Here is a 24,011-nt window from a genome sequence, read left to right as displayed (position 1 = left end):
CTATTTATGAATCTCTCTTCGGGGCATGCACAAAAATAACTTTCTCCAAGCAAGATCTCCGTGCAAGAGTTTCAGTATTTTGGAATAAGCCTCTCCATCAACATCCTCCATTGTATTTAAAATGTCTAAACATTCTATCAACTCTTCATGGAGATCATCTTTTTTGCTTGATGTTTGGCTCTCATCAACTTGACTAGATGTACAACCAAAAGATCTTTTCTCTAGGATGTCATTCTTTCTCTTTGCATTCTCTGCATATACATCTAAGAATGATGAGAAGAAACTACCAAATTCGTCTTTCTTTCTTCGAACTCGTTTTTTGCTTTTTTCTTTATCATTCTCTTCAACACCAACGTTTGTGTTGCTTGCAACATCATTTTCATTTTCATCTTCAGAATCTGAAATAAGTCTTGTTGATGGGCAAGCATTTACACCTGTTGCAGTAGTATCTCCAAAAATCCTTATGAGCTTTTCATAATGTGGGCAACCACTTTTTCTAAACTTTTCAGCTGTCTTATTCACCTATAGAAAATGAAAACTTTTTAGCTCTCTTATTCGCCTAAAGATGATTAGAAATTGAAAAAAAATGCAACTGTTATACCTTAAAAAGCTCATTCCATTGCTCCTCTTTAAGATTGATGGTACCTAATAATAGATTCCAACCATTTTCTGTCATATCACTCAATATCTTTTTGAAGTCTTTGTAAAATTGTCTTAATTTGTTAAACTTATTTTTCAATTGATCATGAGAATAATTATATCCTGTACTAGCATTTAGTTGGCTTCTCATATAATTCCAATTAGTCTTTGTAAATGTTGTAGTTGGTCGATTGCCTTTTGCAACCTCTTCATCCATTAAGTCTACAAACAAAGTTTCACTCTTATTTGACAATGGTCCCTCACTTTTTAATTCATCAATCTCAACAACGTCATCGACACAAAGTTGTTCAGTTGATTTTTGTGACATCCTTTCTACATAATGACAAATCCAAAAATTAGTGGCAAAATTAAAATAAACAAATAGAATGTTCATAGTTTACACATCCTTTGTGGTTATGGATTATAATAGAGTTGAGTTTGGCAAAAGTATAATGCAAAAGTACATCTTCATTAAGGCCCATTTCTTCTTCTTAACTTCCATTGAACTTTCTATTTTCAATCTTCTTCTACTTTCTTTTACCAATTGTCTCTTGTTTTTAGGTTTTCTGCTTTCTTTTACCACATAAATATTGTTTTTAGATTTTCAGATGTGAAGAATATTGCAACAAGAATAAGGTTTAAAATCACTTTAACTATAAAAATGAGATATACTTACCTCACTAAACTTTAACCATTGAATCATCTAAGTAACAATTCAATGAAGAAAAAGACCACGAAGGCATACTTTAATCACATCATAAATTTTAGATTAAACCTTCATCACTCTAAGTTATACTTTGAACAGTTAACATCTCTAAACATAGCTATTGTAAGGGTGTCAAGAAAGCCATTATCTACTATGAAAGGGGAAGATTTGAATAATTCAAATCCTTTAATAATATAAATTAAAACGCCTTCATTCTCTAAACTCAAAGAAACTAAATTAAACTCCTTTAATTACATTAATCAAACAATTTAATCACAATTAATTAGAAAATTCAAAATTTTACCTTTCGAGTAAGAATAATGAACAAATTTACATAAACAAACTAAGCTTAACAAATAATGAACAAAGCCATTGAATTGACAATAACAATTTAGCACCACACTATAGAAAGAAATGGTAGGTAAAAGAAAATGCTTCCCAACACCAAACACAGTACAAATTGATGAAGTTTTAGTGGACAATTCACTAGGGAAAACAATACACTATAGACAAATTTCATTTGTTCAAGCTAAATTTGCATCTGTGATGTTTGAATGAAAAACACCAAGTCAATATACCTTCAATTTTCAATAGAAACGGAGAAATAACAAACAAGCACAAATTTCTTTACCTATGCTCACTTGATTCAATTATACCTCAAATTCAATGGGTGGGTAACCTCTAGATTTTCTTTAAATCAATCCATCAGCAACAAAAAGAAAAGAAAAAAACACATCAACAAAAACAATACGCAGGTGATGGAAACCCTACTTTTAAGGGAGATGGAGATCGATAAGAGACAGAGCCATATTTTGACTTGTTGGAGAATCAATAAATAGAGAAAAAAATACATACGTTTAGTCAGAGAACTGGAGAAGGGAGAAGGAGAACGGAGAGTTGAAAAGAAACGCCTAGCCAAAGAACGAAAATGTAGTCGGAGAAGAGAAAAGGAACAGAGAGCTAGCCGGAGAGAACACCTAAACGGAGAAGAGAACGGAGTAAAAAAGAACACCTAGTTGGAGAGAAGACAAAACCGAGAAGGGAGAATGCCTAGCCGGAGAGAAGGACGAAACTGAGAATGGAGAAGACGTGTGGAAGAGGAAAAGAGAAACAAAGAGAAATAAAGTTGGGAAGGAAACAAGAGAAACTTGTTTTTTTTGTTCCCACAAATTCTCAGATAAAATAGAAACGTTCCTGATTATTTTGAGAACAAGAAACAGGAAACTTTATCAAACAAATTTGTTTCTTAAAAATTAGAAATAGAAACGGAAAACGAGAAACAGGAACGTTACCAAACGGGCCCTTAATTTCTTCTTTTCAATCCTCCCACTAGCAACTTTGTGATGTCCCTTCATTTAAAAGGAATTATTTTTACCAGGTTGCTTGTGATTTTTGAAATTGCCATTGTTAACAACAGAATATTCAACCAAGTAAGCATTACCGAAATTCAAATATAAAAAAATTAGCTTATCTTCTTCCTAGCATGTGCACGTGATAGCTTCTTGAGTTTTAAATTCTTCTTTTTGTGCTTCAAATGATTTGGTAATCACTCCAAGAGGGTAAATTTCTCAAGCACCACATTTGCTAGGAGAATTTTTGCTTATCTTCATACCTTCAAATAGAACATTTACTACCAAGTTTCATACTCAAGGATTTGATCAACAATTGGTTTCTCGTCGGTTATAGAATTGTAGCTATTTTTCGGTGACATATTTTTTGGTCCAATATCATCTCCATCATATCGAGACTCCGTTGCGTTTTAGATTGTCTTAGTTGATGTTTGGACCACGAACAAATTGAACATTGGGTCTGCCATATGGTTGAGCACATAGCCACGAACTGTTTTGTTGACTTTCTTGTACTTATAAGGACCCATCTTAGAGGATTGACTTGGTTGGTCAAAAAACAATGACGAGTTCTCTGAAGGATTTTGGATCAGTGATAGTAGACACATTCTTGGTAACAATATGCACGCTTCTATGTTGAGTATATATAATCGACATTCAGCTACACGAAGAAGATCAATAATTTTTGTGACCAATGACTAAAATATAGCTTCTTTCAAATTGTTAGAACCATATGCCAAAGTTTTTAATCTTTTCTAATTTTTTTTCATAGAAGAACCATTATTTGCCAAAAAGCAGTGAGAAGACCTTGATTTTGGTTGGGATGCAAGTTTATGTGGGATCGGTCTTAGATAGATGCTTCAAGATCATAAAGGAGTGTTGTAACGCCCCGAAAATTTAAGGTAAAAATTTTCTCGTTTTATGTAAATTATTCAGAATTCTAAAATGTTGGTGTAAGTTGATATAATAATAATATAATATTAATTATATTATTATTATTAATATTTATTTTATTTGTTATAATATTAATATTAGAATTATTATTATTATTTAATATTATAGTAATATTATTAAACAATAACATTATTATTACATAATATTAAATTATTATTTATTTAATATTAATATTATTAATATATTATTATTATTAATTTATTATTATTATTATTTTTATTTAATATATATATTATTATTTATTTTAAATTATTTAATATTAATAATTTTAATATTTATTTATACTTATTTTGTTTATATATATATATATATATATATATATATATATATATATATATATATATTTTAAAAAAAAAAGAAGAGAAAACCCTAAAGAGACGCGCGAACACCCCCCCAGTCAGCCGCCGCTTCTTCTTCTTTCTCTTCATCGTCTCCGCGTTTCACAGAGCCGCCGACCGCCCCGAGTTTTTCTTCTCTTTTTTTTCTTTCCGACGGTCATCTCTCCTTCTTCACCCTCTTCTCCTTCCGACAGCGGCGCCATCACCATTCCCCTTAATCTTCTCCTTCGTTTCCGACGGCGCCAGCACCGCCTCCGTCTCCGATCTCCTTCGGTCTTAAGCAGCTACGGGTCCGCCGGCCGTCTCTGTCTCTACCACCAGCAGCGCCTCCTTCCTCGTAGTCGTCCGAGAATCGCCGCCGCCCTCGTTCGCCGGAAGATAATAAACCAACCGTGGCTGTCGTTTTTCATCCAACCCGACCCAGTTCCAAGCTGACCCGACCCGAAACCGCTTCCAGTCCGAGCCGAGTGAGCCGCGTGAGCCGAGCCGAGCGAGCCGCGTGAGCCTAGCCGAGCGAGCCGCGTGAGCCGAGCCGAGCGAGCCGCGAGCCGAGTGAGCCGAGCCGCGAGCCGAGTGAGCCGAGCCGCGAGCCGAGTGAGCCGAGCCGCGAGCCGAGTGAGCCGAGCCGCGAGCCGAGCAAGCCGAGCCGAGCCGAGCCAAGCCGAGCCGAACCGAGCCGAGCCGAGAACCAAGCCGAGTCAAGCCGAGCCGAGCCAAGCCGAGCCGAGCCGAGCCGAGCCGAGCCGAGCCGAGCCGAGCCGAGCCGAGCCGAGTCCAAGCCGAGCCGAGCCGAGCCACCTAAGCCTTCCTTCCTCCACTTCGGTTCACGGTGAGTCTTCGGTAAGGATTGTTTTCGATGAATTCCCTAATGTTGCTACATCCGATTAGAGTTTGAATATTGGAATAAGATATGGCCCTACTTTTCTCCCTTGAAGGTAGTTCAGAGTTGACACTTGAGTTCTCGGGTCTCGCGGTGGGCCTGGTTGGAGGTAGCTTCCTTTCCTTGGGTAAGTCAACGGATGTCGCTTCCGACCTTTTAAACGACTTCTACTAAAGTCATCAATTAAAACTTTCGTGTTTCGTTAGGTGGATCTGTCGAGCGTGGATTTCGATCGAGGGGCATAACCGAGTATCAGGTAAGGGTTTTCCTACTACTGGACCCCGAGTCCAGGCTAAAACCGTAGTAATCCACAGGGGATTACACGTTAGTGACTGTACTGAATATCTGTATGCAAGTTGACTGTTAAGTACTGATACTATATTTTGTCTGGTGAAAATATACTGTGACTGTTATTTGTGGATTGAGAATTTATGTTGATGGACCCTAAAGTTACGGTTCAGTATGTAGTAAGACACTGGTCTGGATGTGGTTTATGGAATTTGGACGGGGATGGACCGTGAGTCCGGTTTTGGTTGGTTAGTCGATTGGACCTAGGGTTTTTCCCTATTGGTGTGCGAATCGGTAATGTATATAGCAACTGAGGGTGTAGATGTTTAAACTTATACTACCGGACTGATAAAGCCTATGGCGGGACTGTGATATGAATGCCGTTGGGATGTGATTGATGTAGACAGTTTAGTTTGGACTGAGGGGTAACGGTTAGCTTCATCTATGGGGTAGTGTGCCTTACGGATATGTGCATCCTTCGGGAGCACTAGACTGATATGTGCATCCTTCGGGAGCACAAGACTGATATGTGCATCCTTCGGGAGCACTAGACTGATATGTGCGTCCTTCGGGAGCACTAGACTGATATGTGCGTCCTTCGGGAGCACTAGACTGATATGTGCGTCCTTCGGGAGCACTAGACTGATATGTGCATCCTTCGGGGGCACTAGACTGATATGTGCATCCTTCGGGAGCACTAGACTGATATGTGCATCCTTCGGGAGCACTAGACTGATATGTGCATCCTTCGGGAGCACTCGACTGATATGTAGGGTACCCCCGAATAGGAAGTTAACTGTTGTCCCCTAACGGGCCCAGTAGTGGGTCCCTTACTGGGTATGTTTATACTCACCCTTTTTCTTCTTTAACTTTTCAGGTAGGGGCACAGCGAGGGGCAGACCGACGAGAGGCAGGAAGGATGCGTGAAGGCCATATGGACGCGTCTGGTTTTCTTTTCGCTTCCGCTATGTATTTTGTCAGAATATTTTGACTGTGATTTTGGACTGGTGACTTGACATTTTATTTTGTGATTTTTTTTGAATTATTTAAAAATAGGGCCCGAAACTGTCTTTTGTAAGGTTTATAATGTTTTAATGAATCGTATCTGGTCCGTTTTAAATTTTATGTTGAATGGTCGAGTTTTGATATTTGGTAGTGACCTCAGCTTAGTCCGGAAAGGTTGGGTCGTTACAAGTGTTTTATTGCCTCTAATAGAAAAGCAGTTCAGAGATATATATTATGGATATGGGAATGGGAATGCATCAAAAGATCAAGTTTCGTCATATTCAATGACCACACATAGTTTGGTTGCACATGGTATAGTTTATGTTAAGTTATGGATGTGGTTGATTCTCATTATTGGTGTGATCATCTTTCTATTTGGCTTGATATTTTGATTGAGGTTGATTTTGGCTCGTCACCTTTAATTGCTCGTTAGTTGTTCTTCTAAATATTAAATAAATAAAATAATGTTTAGATTGAATTTTGACCGAGTCAAATATATCATTCTTAAAAGTGTTTTTGGCTTAAGATTATGTCTTATCTACACTTATCCTTTCACAATTTTGAGAGAAAACCCATTTATTTGAGTATTTAGATTATAATTTTTATGAAATACAATAATATATCGTCATCTATTTTAATTTTACATTATGTTAAGAAAAATTAATCATTTTAATACTACCCATTGTAGCTATTTGAGAAGGGACTACGTTGTAAGTTTGAAAACAAAATTATTAAAAATTTTATCCAAAGCTTACAGTGGTTAGATAAAAAGAAGATCGTGACTATTCGAATGTGAGCAAACAACATCTTCGTCTATTTTAGGTGAAACAAAAATCACAAAATTTTTGACTTAAACCCAAAGTAACATATAACTATTACAGAGGTGTTGAGTATGAAAAAAAAATATACAAAATTCTCGATCTCAATTGTAAATAAATAATGCTATATTTTGGAAGATTAGTGGATGAAAATAATCAAATTAAACATGAATATCATAAAGTCATCGCGTGAAATGTATTTGTATTAATGAATGTTGGGAATGTGTTGATTGAGAAGAAAAAAGGTTAAATAAATTCAAATTCTTAAACCAAAATTTCCACTCTTTTCTTGATTTCATATTCATTATAAGTAGGGAACCAAATTATTTGATTTCAAATTATAATCAACACCTTTACCTTTTTCTTTTTTCTTTTTCTTTTTCTTTTTTACACTATTGAATTATATATTTATACGACTAAGTCATAGTTTCAAATTTTAAATAAAATGTAAATTTTGAATTCTATTTTGGATAAGAGGTCCCATCATTAAGATTTAAATTTCAATTAATAAAGACGTTTAATTAATTTATGTTTGCCCTTCATACACGATTGCTTTTTGACCAACTTTAATTGTACAAATAAGAATTTTGAATTGAAATTGTGCGAAGAAGAAAGATGATATGTGTAGATGTTTTGTGATCTAAATACTCTTACATTTTATTTTTTTTTTTTGTTTAACATATTCTTTTCCTATGATTTCATACAAACATTTAATATCACTATTTATTTAGCAGAATTTCGATTTCTAAAACTCAAAAATACTATTATCGAGGGAATTTTAAACTAATCTGACATTAGTTTTTAATATCCTCAAAAAAATATGAAACATATTTAAGAAATAAATAATATTTAAAATGGTCAAAATTAAAATATTTGAAAAAATGTTTACGTTTAAAAGAAAAATGGAGTTTTAGAAAATATAACAAAACAGCAAAATATTTACACAATATATAACAATTTTCAAAATAAAAAAAGCCCATAGGCTTAATTACAATGAAAAATACAAAAAATGCTAATAACGTATGTAATATATTTGGTACACAATCATTTAGATTTGACTATTGTTTGATACACGATTCTTTAGATTTTGTCGTTTAGATTTGGATAACAAAATCTAAACAATTTATTCTTTCAATTCTATTGTTTAATTTAGTTACACAATCGTTTATATTTGAGTACACGATCATTTAGATTTGATTGTTACTCAAATCTAAATGATCGATTTTTTTTTTAATTTGGTACACAATTGTTTAGATTTAGCTAAATGAATTTTTTCAAAATTCTTTTGGTACACAATCGTTTAGATTTGTTTACGTGATTGTTTACTTTTTCAAGATTATTTGGTACACGATAATTTATATTTGACTAAACAATTTTTTTAAAATTTTTTTGGTATACGATCGTTTAGATTTTTCTACACAATCGTTTATTTTTTTACACGATTGTTTAGATTTGGTTACCCCAATCTAAACGATTTTTTTCAAGATTCTATGTACCCGATTGCTATTTTTCATACATATCGTTTAGATGACGTTTTTTTTCAAATTTTTTATATTTAGTACATGATCTTGAATAACCAAATAAAAGTTTGAAAAAAATAGATCTTTATATTTGATACAGGATCTCGAACCAAATAATAGTTTGGAAAAAAAGGAAAAAAGACAATGGATAAAAAAATCACAATGAATAGGAGAAGAAAGACAGAAGAGCAAACTTGGAATGTCTAAAAAATTGCTAACTTAATGTGTTTTGTTACATGGGCCGTGAATATTTTACTGGTTTGTTATATTTATGAAAATTTCCCTAGAAAAATCTAGTGCAATAAATTTTATCTTTTAGTGATTTTGTTCTATAAAGTATAAATAGTTTGTCAAAAGTTTCTAATTTTTTTTTTAAAAAAAATGCTATAACGTAATTAGTTTTATAAATAAAATTGTTATGGATAGTAAAAAAATCAAACTATTCACAAAATATATAGCTAAGAATTTGAATAAACTTAAGAGAGTTTGATAGATTTTGCTATATTTTGTAAATAGTTTAAATATTTTGTTATTTTTTAAAATTTCCTAATTTTTATTACTATTAATTTTAATTAATTATTAAATATAAATATATTATTTAGACTTAATTAATTTCAACTAATATTTTTATTATTAATAGTTTATGTTATGGTAAATTTTTATAAATATAAAATATCGATAAAATATTTATAGCCCATGTAACAAAGTCCATGAAATTATCCATTTTTAAATATTCTAGGTTTGCACTTCCCTTTTATCGTCTTTCTCCTCCTCTTCGTCTGCGAATTTTTTTCAATCTTTCTATTGTCTTTTCTTTTCCTCTTTTTTTTTTTAAATTATTATTTGGTTCAAGATCGTGTATCAAATATATTTTTTTTTTCAAACTTTTATTTGGTTGTTCAAAATTGTGTACTAAATATAAAAGCCTTGAAAAAATGTCGTTTAGATTTGGATAGCAAAATATAAAAGATCGTATATAAAAAATAGCCAAATCTAAACGATCATATACCAAATCTTGAAAAAAATTGTTTAGATTTGGGTAAATATAAACGATCGTGTAACCAAATTAAATGATCGTGTATAGAAAATTTAAAAAATAAATCGTTTAGATTTGGATATCCAAATCTAAACGATTGTGTAGCCAAATTTAAACGATTGTATACTAAATATATTACGTGCGTTGCTGACGACATGGTTGATGAGAATTTTTTTGTATTTTCCATTATGGACGTGCGAACTCTTTTCTATATTTGAAATTGTTTTATATAGTATAAATATTTTATTTTTAAAGAGACCCGTATGTTATCTTAACTATTTAATATAAATAGTTATTGTTAATTATAATTGATTTATATTAGTTCAATTAGTTTTAGTAATTAATTTAGTTCTAAGGTTCACCAGGTGTTTAACTAACATAAATTTAATTCATGTATTTAGTTAAGTAATTATTTAATTTTATTTTTTACACGGTATTGAATTGAACCCAAATATTTAACTTTCAAATATCAATTATGATGCACTATCAAAAACACAAATATTAATTATTTCAAATATATATTGCGATTCAAAATACCTCTTATAACTCAAACCTATTTTCTAAGTTGAAAACTTAACTCTTCTCCAAGTTATTCATTGCTAAAAAAAAGTTGCAGGAATCTGTAGAACAAACCATCAAATTGAACTCTATCATTACGCTATTTTTATATGCATGCAATTGCATTTCCACTTTCTTTTTCTCCACCCTTAATCAGCAGCTTGTCTCTTGGGTCATGGAACCCATTATTTTTGTAGTGCAAGGTGTGAAGTGTATTCTCTTTAGTCAAATACTTGATTTCATTTGTCGATCAATAATGTAATCTCCATCCCTTACTTTACTATATAATTCTTTTTCTTTTTTTTTTTTCATTTAATAATGAAACTCTTCGATTATATTGAACATAGTAATTTTGACAAAACTATATATGATTTAAAAATTGATGTAAAAAGATAAATGTTGATTCCGGATTTCAATTTTTTTTCTTTCTAAAGAATCACTAAATTAAATTTTTTTAAAAAAAAGATTCACATTATGAATGCATACTTAATATCTATTCAGATTTGTTTGGTTTTTCAATTTGTAACATGATACAATTATTGGTATCAATTGAGAGTTCAAAATTTCAACGTCTGATTTCAAGTGTGATAGCTACTTTTGACTAAAAAAATGTCATTTACAAATGTATAAAACCATATTTTAAAAATTCAAAACTCTCCCAAATACTTCTTCCATGTAGTGTCACTTCAGTCTTCTTCTTAACAAAATATAAAAAGCCATATTAAAATATAGAGAAATTAGGGTGGGTGGCAACCTAGAGAGATTTGCAAGTTTGTCATATATTTTTCTACTTTTTAGATACGACAAAAAATTAAGTCCAACCTAAGTGATTGTAACGCCCCAAAAATTAAGATAATTTATTGGGCGTTATTTTGAATTCATTTAATGAGAATTATTTGATTTAGGTGGGAATTGAAATTAATTAAATATTTCTTGGATGAATATTTAATTAATTAGAGGTTTTGGCATGTGGTGTTTGTTAAGTTTTTGTTTAAATGGTAGGTTAAGAGAATTAAGTAAAGTTGTGGATTTTTAGTGTTGTTGAAGTTGAATTTAATTAAATAATTATGGATGTTATTTAATTAAATTGTGGGGTGGAAAGTTTGTTGGAGATTGAATAATTATATGTATATGTGGAAATATATATATATAATTATTATGTTAAAGGAAACGATAATTATATTTGTTGAAATATAATTATTTAAGGAAAAGATAGTTGTGTTTTGGAGAAAGGATATTTATTAAAGGAGAAAAAGTAAAATAATTATATTTTGGGAAAATATAATTATTTGTAGAAGGATAATTAATTACTTTGGAGAAAGATAAACAATAATTAATTATTTGTAAAAGGATAATTACTTTGGAGAAAGATAAACAATAATTAATTATTCTGGAAGATAATTAATTATTTTGGAGCAAGATAAATAATAATTAATTTTTTTGTGGAAGATAATTAATTATTTTTGAGAAAGATAAATAATAATTAATTATTGTAGAAGATAATTAATTATTTTGGAAGAAAGGTAAATAATAATTAATTATTGTGGATGATAATTAATTATTCTGCAGAAAGATAAATCTTGATTATGGAGTGAAGTTGTTATGGTTGGTTTAAGACAATTCATGTTGTGGAAGTTATAAGTGATTTATTGGAAAAGATTTGATTGATTAAATTAATTGAGGACTTAAGTTAATTTGAGATTTTGGAGGGAAAAGTTAGTTTTTGTGGAATTGTAATTAATTGAGTATATATATATGGATATATATATTTAATTAATAATATGGAAAAGTGAAGTTAATTATATGATGGAATATAATTATATTTGTTTGGAAAAGAAGATAATCCATAAGGAGAGAGATGGTTGATTTGATTGGACAAAAAAGATATATATTTATTTGCAAGAGAGAATAATGGTTTAAATAAATATATATTTATTGTAGATTTTGGTGAGAGAAAAATAATAATAATAAAGAAGTATTATTATTATTACTAATAGTTATAAATGCCTAAGATTAAGGCATTGATTTAGGAAAGATAATGAGAATAAAGATATATGTATATTTTTTGGTATTATATATATATCCTACAAGGAAAAGGAAAAGAAAATAATAATAATAAATATTATTGTTATTATATATATCCTGAAAGGAAAAGGAAAAGGAAATAATAATTATTATTATTATTGTTATTATTTGGGTCTATAAATAGATTGGAATGCTTAAGTTGGAAAATAAAGGAAAAAGAAAAAGGTTCTTCATCTTCTTCTCTAAGATAACCCTCTGCTGTCGCCGCCTCAGTTGAAGTTAAGATTGGTCTCTTTGGAAGCTTGAGGATTTAAAGTGATAAATTTTTCATCAAGGATAAGAGGATTTTTCAACCTCCATTTGAGTAACCTTGGTAAGCAAATAAAATTAAATTAATATTTTATTAATTTAATTTTGGATCTATTTGGGTTTTCTGTAAAAGGTTCAATTGGCTAAACTTTTTAAGATCTAAATCTTGGATTTTTCCCAATCAAGGTTGAATTGGTTTCAACCCCAATTTTTAGAAAGTTAATTAATTTGGGAGAATTTTTGGATGTTAGCCAATTGCTAATTTCATTAATTAAGATACTAAGTGTTCCTTTTATGATTAGGATCAAGTTAATTGGAGAATTTTACTGTCAACTAGGGAGTACCTTTGTTTGGCTAAAATCTCCAGGTAAGAGATTCTCCTACTAGACCTTCGAACTGAATTCAAGAGACCGCATGTAATTATGGTTATGCATTGATGGTAGCTAAAATGCATAATTTGATGATAATGATTATACTGAGATTATGATGATAGTTGATGTTGATGATGATGACTGAGATTATTATGTTGATGATTGATGATGATGACTGATGTTATGTTAATGACCGGTAGTATGTTGTTGATGACTGTTGATGATTGTTAATGCATGATATATTAATCACATGATTAAGGACGTTAAGATTAATACTCATGCCATGTTATGATGTTATGTTATGCTACATGCATTGGATAGGGTGTTCTGTTAACTTTGTCTATTAGAGTCGTACCTGCATGGGTGTCCTTCGGGATCACCACCTATTTAGAACTGTGTGGTCCGACGAGACGCCAGTCTAGCATGGATATAGATATGATTCGAGTGATTCGACGGGGTCCTCGCATCCCGATTGTCTTAGTGTTACCTCGGGGTTCACTACAGACCAGCATGTCCTAGGTGCTCCCCCGGGACACCGAAGACCAGATTTTCGTTCCTACGGGAGCGCATGTTGCACGTGTTCGGGAACGTGCCAGAGATTGGGTACCATTTTCAGGACTCTAATGGGAAGTTAACAGACACCTAGCGGGACTAGTAGTAGGTCCCTTACTGAGTATATGTTTATACTCACTCTTTCTATGTTTAACATTTCAGGCGAAGGTAAAGGTAGAGGAAAGCTGGCGAGCGACAGAGAAGGATCCGTGACATGCCATATGGGGACTCAGTTTTGCTTCCGCGTTTATGTTTCAGTGTTTTAATATTCCGTTTTTAATGAAAATTTATTCTTCCCTCGTTTCAAAAAAGTGTCTCTTGTCATTGTCGTTCCGTTTTAGTAACGACCTCAGCTTAGTATAAAGAGTTGGGTCGTTACAGTTGGTATCAGAGCGTCAGCTTTTAGGTTCTGTAGACTAACTTACGATGTGAGTCTTTGATTTTGTCCCTATGGCTATTACGGTCCTTCGTCACTCGCCAGGTATGTATTTTATGATACATGATTATGAATATGCACGTGACCTTGCCTGTATTAAACTAGAACTGCATGAATGTTATGATTTAAATGGTGATGGTTTTGGTGTTGAAGTTTAAGAAAAATGTTGCCACGTAGAGGTGCTCAAAGGGGTGATTGAGTAGGCAAAAGAGTTGGACGTGTTCAGCGTGATGAACTGCTTTGTGATTGGATATCTAAGACATTAGTTATGTTGGTGGTTTTAAAGGAAACTAAAGGCATGGTTAAGTTCAAGTATATCAAACACATTTGATGGTGTTTAGAATTGTGTTGCTGGAGAAGGAACAAAGCAAACTTTAGTGCATAGTTATTTTGGTGAGACTTCAAGAAATTGTTTTGAGTTTACCATGAAGGATAAGTTACATCTAGTTTAAAGTACAAGTGATGAAATAACGAATTTCTTTAGAATAACTAGTTGTGTTGATGTCATTAAAGAAAGCAATAGTTGGACATGAGTTTGAACTTTATCAAACAAGAAAAGAGAAATTAGTGACTTCTAAAGATTGCTAAATGGTGGAGAATACCTTTTTGGTCGAAGTTTGAAGTTGGAAAATAGAACGTAGTTTTTGAAGGTTTATGAATTAAGTTTTACTTGAATAAGTGTAAAGAAAAGAAAAGTGTTTGAGAAAAGTAATATTTTGTCAAGTGAAGTAAAGCGTTGCGCAACATGAGAGTTGCACTTAGGAAAATATTATGGGAGAGTTACCAAGTTGACAAGGCTACTTAGGAACAAGAGTATGACAAGAGAGCTCGATACTCGAAATTGTTCAAGGACTAAAACTTTCGAGGACGAAAGTTTCTTAGCGAGGGAAGATTGTAACACCCCATAAATTTAAGGAACTTATTATGGGTGTTACATTAAGTGGAATTAGAAGTTAAGGAATGTATTTGGTGTTTTGTGTTAGATTAATTAAATATATATACATGGGTGTGTATATTTAATTAAAGATTTTGGAATTTGGTAGAATTTGTTATTAATTAAGACGTGAGAGCCAAGTATCCCAAGCTGTTCAAAGATTAGAACTTTCGAGGACGAAAGTTGTTAAAGGAGGGAAGATTGTAACGCCCCAAAAATTAAGATAATTTATTGGGCGTTATTTTGAATTCATTTAATGAGAATTATTTGATTTAGGTGGGAATTGAAATTAATTAAATATTTCTTGGATGAATATTTAATTAATTAGAGGTTTTGGCATGTGGTGTTTGTTAAGTTTTTGTTTAAATGGTAGGTTAAGAGAATTAAGTAAAGTTGTGGATTTTTAGTGTTGTTGAAGTTGAATTTAATTAAATAATTATGGATGTTATTTAATTAAATTGTGGGGTGGAAAGTTTGTTGGAGATTGAATAATTATATGTATATGTGGAAATATATATATATAATTATTATGTTAAAGGAAACGATAATTATATTTGTTGAAATATAATTATTTAAGGAAAAGATAGTTGTGTTTTGGAGAAAGGATATTTATTAAAGGAGAAAAAGTAAAATAATTATATTTTGGGAAAATATAATTATTTGTAGAAGGATAATTAATTACTTTGGAGAAAGATAAACAATAATTAATTATTTGTAAAAGGATAATTACTTTGGAGAAAGATAAACAATAATTAATTATTCTGGAAGATAATTAATTATTTTGGAGCAAGATAAATAATAATTAATTTTTTGTGGAAGATAATTAATTATTTTTGAGAAAGATAAATAATAATTAATTATTGTAGAAGATAATTAATTATTTTGGAAGAAAGGTAAATAATAATTAATTATTGTGGATGATAATTAATTATTCTGCAGAAAGATAAATCTTGATTATGGAGTGAAGTTGTTATGGTTGGTTTAAGACAATTCATGTTGTGGAAGTTATAAGTGATTTATTGGAAAAGATTTGATTGATTAAATTAATTGAGGACTTAAGTTAATTTGAGATTTTGGAGGGAAAAGTTAGTTTTTGTGGAATTGTAATTAATTGAGTATATATATATGGATATATATATTTAATTAATAATATGGAAAAGTGAAGTTAATTATATGATGGAATATAATTATATTTGTTTGGAAAAGAAGATAATCCATAAGGAGAGAGATGGTTGATTTGATTGGACAAAAAAGATATATATTTATTTGCAAGAGAGAATAATGGTTTAAATAAATATATATTTATTGTAGATTTTGGTGAGAGAAAAATAATAATAATAAAGAAGTATTATTATTATTACTAATAGTTATAAATGCCTAAGATTAAGGCATTGATTTAGGAAAGATAATGAGAATAAAGATATATGTATATTTTTTGGTATTATATATATATCCTACAAGGAAAAGGAAAAGAAAATAATAATAATAAATATTATTGTTATTATATATATCCTGAAAGGAAAAGGAAAAGGAAATAATAATTATTATTATTATTGTTATTATTTGGGTCTATAAATAGATTGGAATGCTTAAGTTGGAAAATAAAGGAAAAAGAAAAAGGTTCTTCATCTTCTTCTCTAAGATAACCCTCTGCTGTCGCCGCCTCAGTTGAAGTTAAGATTGGTCTCTTTGGAAGCTTGAGGATTTAAAGTGATAAATTTTTCATCAAGGATAAGAGGATTTTTCAACCTCCATTTGAGTAACCTTGGTAAGCAAATAAAATTAAATTAATATTTTATTAATTTAATTTTGGATCTATTTGGGTTTTCTGTAAAAGGTTCAATTGGCTAAACTTTTTAAGATCTAAATCTTGGATTTTTCCCAATCAAGGTTGAATTGGTTTCAACCCCAATTTTTAGAAAGTTAATTAATTTGGGAGAATTTTTGGATGTTAGCCAATTGCTAATTTCATTAATTAAGATACTAAGTGTTCCTTTTATGATTAGGATCAAGTTAATTGGAGAATTTTACTGTCAACTAGGGAGTACCTTTGTTTGGCTAAAATCTCCAGGTAAGAGATTCTCCTACTAGACCTTCGAACTGAATTCAAGAGACCGCATGTAATTATGGTTATGCATTGATGGTAGCTAAAATGCATAATTTGATGATAATGATTATACTGAGATTATGATGATAGTTGATGTTGATGATGATGACTGAGATTATTATGTTGATGATTGATGATGATGACTGATGTTATGTTAATGACCGGTAGTATGTTGTTGATGACTGTTGATGATTGTTAATGCATGATATATTAATCACATGATTAAGGACGTTAAGATTAATACTCATGCCATGTTATGATGTTATGTTATGCTACATGCATTGGATAGGGTGTTCTGTTAACTTTGTCTATTAGAGTCGTACCTGCATGGGTGTCCTTCGGGATCACCACCTATTTAGAACTGTGTGGTCCGACGAGACGCCAGTCTAGCATGGATATAGATATGATTCGAGTGATTCGACGGGGTCCTCGCATCCCGATTGTCTTAGTGTTACCTCGGGGTTCACTACAGACCAGCATGTCCTAGGTGCTCCCCCGGGACACCGAAGACCAGATTTTCGTTCCTACGGGAGCGCATGTTGCACGTGTTCGGGAACGTGCCAGAGATTGGGTACCATTTTCAGGACTCTAATGGGAAGTTAACAGACACCTAGCGGGACTAGTAGTAGGTCCCTTACTGAGTATATGTTTATACTCACTCTTTCTATGTTTAACATTTCAGGCGAAGGTAAAGGTAGAGGAAAGCTGGCGAGCGACAGAGAAGGATCCGTGACATGCCATATGGGGACTCAGTTTTGCTTCCGCGTTTATGTTTCAGTGTTTTAATATTCCGTTTTTAATGAAAATTTATTCTTCCCTCGTTTCAAAAAAGTGTCTCTTGTCATTGTCGTTCCGTTTTAGTAACGACCTCAGCTTAGTATAAAGAGTTGGGTCGTTACAGTTGGTATCAGAGCGTCAGCTTTTAGGTTCTGTAGACTAACTTACGATGTGAGTCTTTGATTTTGTCCCTATGGCTATTACGGTCCTTCGTCACTCGCCAGGTATGTATTTTATGATACATGATTATGAATATGCACGTGACCTTGCCTGTATTAAACTAGAACTGCATGAATGTTATGATTTAAATGGTGATGGTTTTGGTGTTGAAGTTTAAGAAAAATGTTGCCACGTAGAGGTGCTCAAAGGGGTGATTGAGTAGGCAAAAGAGTTGGACGTGTTCAGCGTGATGAACTGCTTTGTGATTGGATATCTAAGACATTAGTTATGTTGGTGGTTTTAAAGGAAACTAAAGGCATGGTTAAGTTCAAGTATATCAAACACATTTGATGGTGTTTAGAATTGTGTTGCTGGAGAAGGAACAAAGCAAACTTTAGTGCATAGTTATTTTGGTGAGACTTCAAGAAATTGTTTTGAGTTTACCATGAAGGATAAGTTACATCTAGTTTAAAGTACAAGTGATGAAATAACGAATTTCTTTAGAATAACTAGTTGTGTTGATGTCATTAAAGAAAGCAATAGTTGGACATGAGTTTGAACTTTATCAAACAAGAAAAGAGAAATTAGTGACTTCTAAAGATTGCTAAATGGTGGAGAATACCTTTTTGGTCGAAGTTTGAAGTTGGAAAATAGAACGTAGTTTTTGAAGGTTTATGAATTAAGTTTTACTTGAATAAGTGTAAAGAAAAGAAAAGTGTTTGAGAAAAGTAATATTTTGTCAAGTGAAGTAAAGCGTTGCGCAACATGAGAGTTGCACTTAGGAAAATATTATGGGAGAGTTACCAAGTTGACAAGGCTACTTAGGAACAAGAGTATGACAAGAGAGCTCGATACTCGAAATTGTTCAAGGACTAAAACTTTCGAGGACGAAAGTTTCTTAGCGAGGGAAGATTGTAACACCCCATAAATTTAAGGAACTTATTATGGGTGTTACATTAAGTGGAATTAGAAGTTAAGGAATGTATTTGGTGTTTTGTGTTAGATTAATTAAATATATATACATGGGTGTGTATATTTAATTAAAGATTTTGGAATTTGGTAGAATTTGTTATTAATTAAGACGTGAGAGCCAAGTATCCCAAGCTGTTCAAAGATTAGAACTTTCGAGGACGAAAGTTGTTAAAGGAGGGAAGATTGTAACGCCCCAAAAATTAAGATAATTTATTGGGCGTTATTTTGAATTCATTTAATGAGAATATATTTCTATATAGGGAATATATTTCTCTCGACAGCAGCATTACTAACATCATCCATGCGTTGGAAACAAATCATCCCCGACGTCAAGTATGCGTCATAAATAACTATCTCTGACGTCCATATGTCTGACGTCAGCCATGCATTGAAAATAACCATCTCGACGCAATGTTTGCACCATATTCCCGACGTATGTGGTGCGTTGAAAAATATTTTAAATATATATATTTTCATTTTTTCCCTGAAATGTTTTTTGTTCAATTATAGTATTCGCATTCATTTTCGATTCAATTACAGAAAATTCACAATAAATTGGTAAATTTCGAAATACAATATCAAATTGAACAAAAATTTAAATATGATTACATAATGGAAAATAGTAAATGTTCATAATACAAAAAAGTTAAAAAAAAAATAACAAAGTCCATAATACAAATAAAAAATAGTAAACGTTCAAAAAAAAAAAGCGTGCACAGAAAGCTGTGCAATATAACGTATGTCCCTAACAAACCTCGTACGCCATTCTACACCGCAAGGCTTACAATGATACAAAAGTGCCTAAGTTTAGTACGTATGCATATCACTAAATAATGTCATTTCAATAATTTAAGAATAATGGAAACATATATACACATCGCAAAGCTAGGGGTAATGTGGTGGTCTTTACTGCGTCCAAGTCATGTCTTCTATGAGCTTCTACATTCGTTCCACTTTTGAAGCCAACACATCTTACTTTCTTATATGTTCTTCAATCACTCGCTTAGCTTTATTAAGCTCAGACCGTAATTGGAGCTCTATCGTGGATTGCGAACATAAGGTCATGACACTGCCCGCACTAGCTGTTTTGCGGGCGTTCGGTTTGGGTCCCCAACCAAGGCCTTTTGAGTAGCCTGGTCGTCTATCCAACACCGTCTCGCATATCTCGTTCCTAGAGAGTGGCTATGTACCCTTTAGGGAAGGTTAGGACTGGAGTTCTAGCATTTGATTCTATAAAAAAAATTTAAAACTAAGTTAGTAAGTCAAAAATACATTATTAAAGAGAACAAATAAAGGCAGAAGTATTTCTTGGTTAACTTACATGCACATCCTTTGCGGCCTGCGATACGAATGTCCTGTCTCGATTGTGTGTTTGTTGGAACAACTCACACGATCGACTGACTCCCCTCTTTGCTCAGCGAGCTTGTGTTGTCGTTGTAGGAATGACTTCGACCAGTTGCTATGATTGAAGCAGCCTTGTTAGTCCTACATGAAAACAATTATATTGTTTATTTCTTATACATATTAAAAGTTGAAATCAAAGTTAACCATTACAAAGCATTTAGTTGCTCACTGGAATGCACGACACATATAATGATCACAGAGGTAGTGTCAATCCTCATTACGTCCCACCAATATGTGTAGTGGGTTGACACGTGCCTTCTCAGGGTCGCTGTATTTTTTGAAGTGCGAGTGACAGTCGCCCAGAACTCTTTAAAGATGTTGAGCATTTGATGCTCAACGAACCTATTCATTGCTTGGTCATTGAAATTAAACACAAAAAACCATTACACATTACAAAAACAACACATTAGCCTACTTAAGTGTAACTAAAATATGTTTCAAATGAAAACATAAATGTGTAGTGGACGTACCTGTAGGTTGTCCTTGACGACCTGGATGTATTCTCTGCCTACGTACGCCCATTTAAAGCAGCAAACTAGAAATGTCTTTTGCACACACACGCCTATCGCCTAGCTGAAATGAACAGTGTGTGGCAAAATAGGCTTCTCTGCATCAGGGCCAATCGACATCGAAATCCTCCATTGGCTGCAACGTAGTGCTCTAACTCTAGGAGTCGAGATTATGCACATCTCCTAGGATTTGAAGTCGCAAATGGTTTAGCAGTACCTGCTGAATAAATTATAACAAGAAGTTAATGTGAGAAAAAAGTCCAAATAATCATGAGTTAAAACGTATACCATTAGACTCACCTGAATTTTTGCCCATTGATGACGACCCTTCTGTAAGGTTATCTAGATCTTCGATGAACTCGAGGAACATCGCATCTATCTCATCGAAATTAATCGGAAATCTCGACATAGTGCTTGTTGACATAGAAAACAAACATTCAATAAGCAAATACGAACACAAAATTAGATTCGAAATATAAACTAAATAAATATGTGGGTAAGTGGCTTGTCACTATCATTCGTCGTCGCTTGTTTCGCTTTCATGTGAAAATATTTCATCTCCATCGTCTATGAAGTCGTTAGTGACCTTACGCACAACTGCTCTTTCAACGATTATGGGATCAACGTAAGTCCTGCACAGAGTGTCATCCTCGATATGTTCATCCACTCGATGGTTGACAATGATTTTTAGTACATTTAGTTGCTCATTCTCAATATTTTTCACTTCGGGCATGTCCTATATACGCTTATTCTAGACCACTTGCACCACTTTCCAATTACTACCATTTTTTGGGTCATCTAAGTAAAATACTTGTTGTGCTTGCGTCTAAGAATTATCAGTTCCTCGGCGAATCAAAAAACGGGACGTCTTGATAGCTTTGTACCATAATTCCACGTGTATTCTTTGACTTTTTTTGACGTTCGTGTCATACTACCGACACTTAAATAGCCAAACACTTCTTCCCATCGAATATTGAACGTGCAACACTTCGTCCAGAATACCGTAGAAATTATTGTTGCCACTTCTATTTGCATTGCTTTCACTAATTACCATCACTCCACTATTTTGTGTAATGTACCGGAAATCATGTTCTGACCTGTGAAATCTCAGCCCACCCACAATGCATCCATTATAACAACGAACGTCAAATGATGGTTCCATCGCAAGTGAGAAGAAATCGTGAGATAGATTTTCATACTCACGCAATTCTATAACCTAAAATCAATGTAACAAATGATTATACACATTTAAGTGCATAAATACGTTAGTGCATATATTGTTAGATTTTTTATCCTAAAACTTGAAGATAGTAAATATAATCCATTGACTATTATTAATAAATTGTTTTATTATTATTTTAATAAGTGTTATTGATTATATTATTAGTTTTGTCTGAATAACCTAAATCCAATAAACTAACATCATAAGCTGTTTGATGAGTATTGAACAGTATGTAAAGACATACGGGGATCAATGTTCAAGATCAGCTTAAAGAGTCTATAGTATAGGGTTAAGACTGGGTACCTTATCCTGGTAACACTATGGATACGACTCACTTTGTATTTGATACAAACGCATTGATCCAATGCGTTCATGTATGCGACATGCGAGTGAGGGTATCCTATGCAATGAGTTTGCATAAGACCAGACCACGAAATAGTAATCACTAAATGTAACTCCATTAACTAGTTGAGTTTCTATTTCATTAGGATGACTTAGGTAACTTAACCTTAATCCTGAGTGTATTATGAACTTCTGCTCGTGAGGGATTGTCCTTTGATTTGTACAGGTGAGAGTGGCTAGATTGCCGACTCAATATGCTTATCATTTTGGGGACACGACCGAGTGGGGAGCTGGGAACATAATCATACAAGATGGAATTCACTCCTTCTGGACTTTAGGATAAATAGATAAATGTTCCCTTAAATGGTATTTTTTGGGACTTGAACAAAGGGCCCTACCCTCTCTATGGCACGAGAGGGGTTTCTATTTAATGGTTGGACCATAAACAAGTTGTTCATTAGAGGAGCACTGGTATTTAAGGACTAGCAGTAACCTATGGGAAAAATGGTAATTTAACCTAGTTGGTGTTACAAACACTTGTGAATGACTAACTTACTGGTATTTATCTATATCCATGGACACATAAATATATCTACAGTGATAAAAGTTCAGCTGTGAGTCTTTAGTGGAGTGTACACACAGTTAACGAATATTGATTAATGTGGTTAATGAGTTTAGCCAATTAATCTCATATCGTTGTAGCTTCTGATTTGTAGGTCCATTAGGTCTCCTTCCTAGCTTGTAAAGAGTAATGAGATTTATTTATATTGGTTGTAATTTGAAATATTCAAATTTACTTTGGGAATTAATATAATGTATGGTGATACATTATAATATAAAGTTTATATTTTAATTAGACTTTATTATATAAATTTAATTTTGGATATGATTCAAAATTAATTTATGAGAGAATAAAATATTTCAATAAGTTCAAATATTAATTTAATGTGAAATAGATTCATACTAAAACTATAGGTTAAAATTTAATATGATTCAAATTTGGATTAAATTAAATATAAGATATTTAATTTAGAAATTAATTACTTGGAGAATTAATTTTTTAGTTTATTTTGATAAATTTTATTTTATTTAATTAAATTAGTTAAATTAAAACTATAGGTTATGTGAGAGATATTCATTTAAATAGAATTTAAATGAAATATTAATTAAATATGATTTAATTAATTAATTGAATTATTTATTTATTTTAATATTAAAATTAATTAAATATTGATTTATTAAATTAATAGAGAATTCACGTTCCCATTTTTCTCTCAACTTCCCTCTTCTTCTGTCTGAAGAAGAAGGAGTTACGGGTACGATTAATAGAAGAGTTCTGTAATTTTTACGTATGTCGTTTTCTCTCTTAAATTTTTTCTCTCTAATAATTCTATCCTTTCAATTTGGTTCCCACAAACCATCTTAATCGAGAGAATATGAAGGTATCCAAGTAGTGGGGCTCCAAATTGGTGTTTGGTAGATTCAAAAACGTCAACGATGGTAAGTTTCCTCTTCTTTGTTTTTCTCTGTGTTTTATTTTTGATTCACCATGCTTAGCCATAGCCATTGAAATTAGTTTTGTAATTTCTTTTGCTAATGTATTGATATTTTTTAGGTTCCCAATTAAATTGAGTTAAGGTTTCTGTATTTCTTTCGCTGTGCAAAAGGGCTTTCATCCTTTCATTTGGTATCAAAGCTCATTTTAATTGAGAATTTAAAAAAATTTGCATTGGTTAGGTGGGATCTCTACATTATGAATGTGGACTTTGCAATCGAATGTTTACTATAATTTGGCCATAGATTT

The 24,011-nt window shown here is 32.2% G+C and overlaps 1 protein-coding gene across 1 annotated transcript; it reads right to left on the bottom strand.

Moving 5' to 3' along the window:
• Positions 1–21,052, bottom strand: LOC127148921 (L10-interacting MYB domain-containing protein-like). The gene is made up of 3 exons (XM_051083350.1): positions 20,944–21,052; positions 602–972; positions 1–522 (listed from the first exon to the last, which is right to left on the bottom strand). Exons 1-3 carry the CDS (start codon positions 21,050–21,052, stop codon positions 1–3), a joined length of 1,002 nt encoding a protein of 333 aa, XP_050939307.1.
• Positions 21,053–24,011: the final 2,959 nt, after the last annotated feature.

Source organism: Cucumis melo, chromosome 4, assembly GCF_025177605.1.
Source record: "Cucumis melo cultivar AY chromosome 4, USDA_Cmelo_AY_1.0, whole genome shotgun sequence".
NCBI classification, from domain to species: domain Eukaryota; kingdom Viridiplantae; phylum Streptophyta; class Magnoliopsida; order Cucurbitales; family Cucurbitaceae; genus Cucumis; species Cucumis melo.
This window is presented reverse-complemented; position numbering and strand designations above follow the sequence as displayed.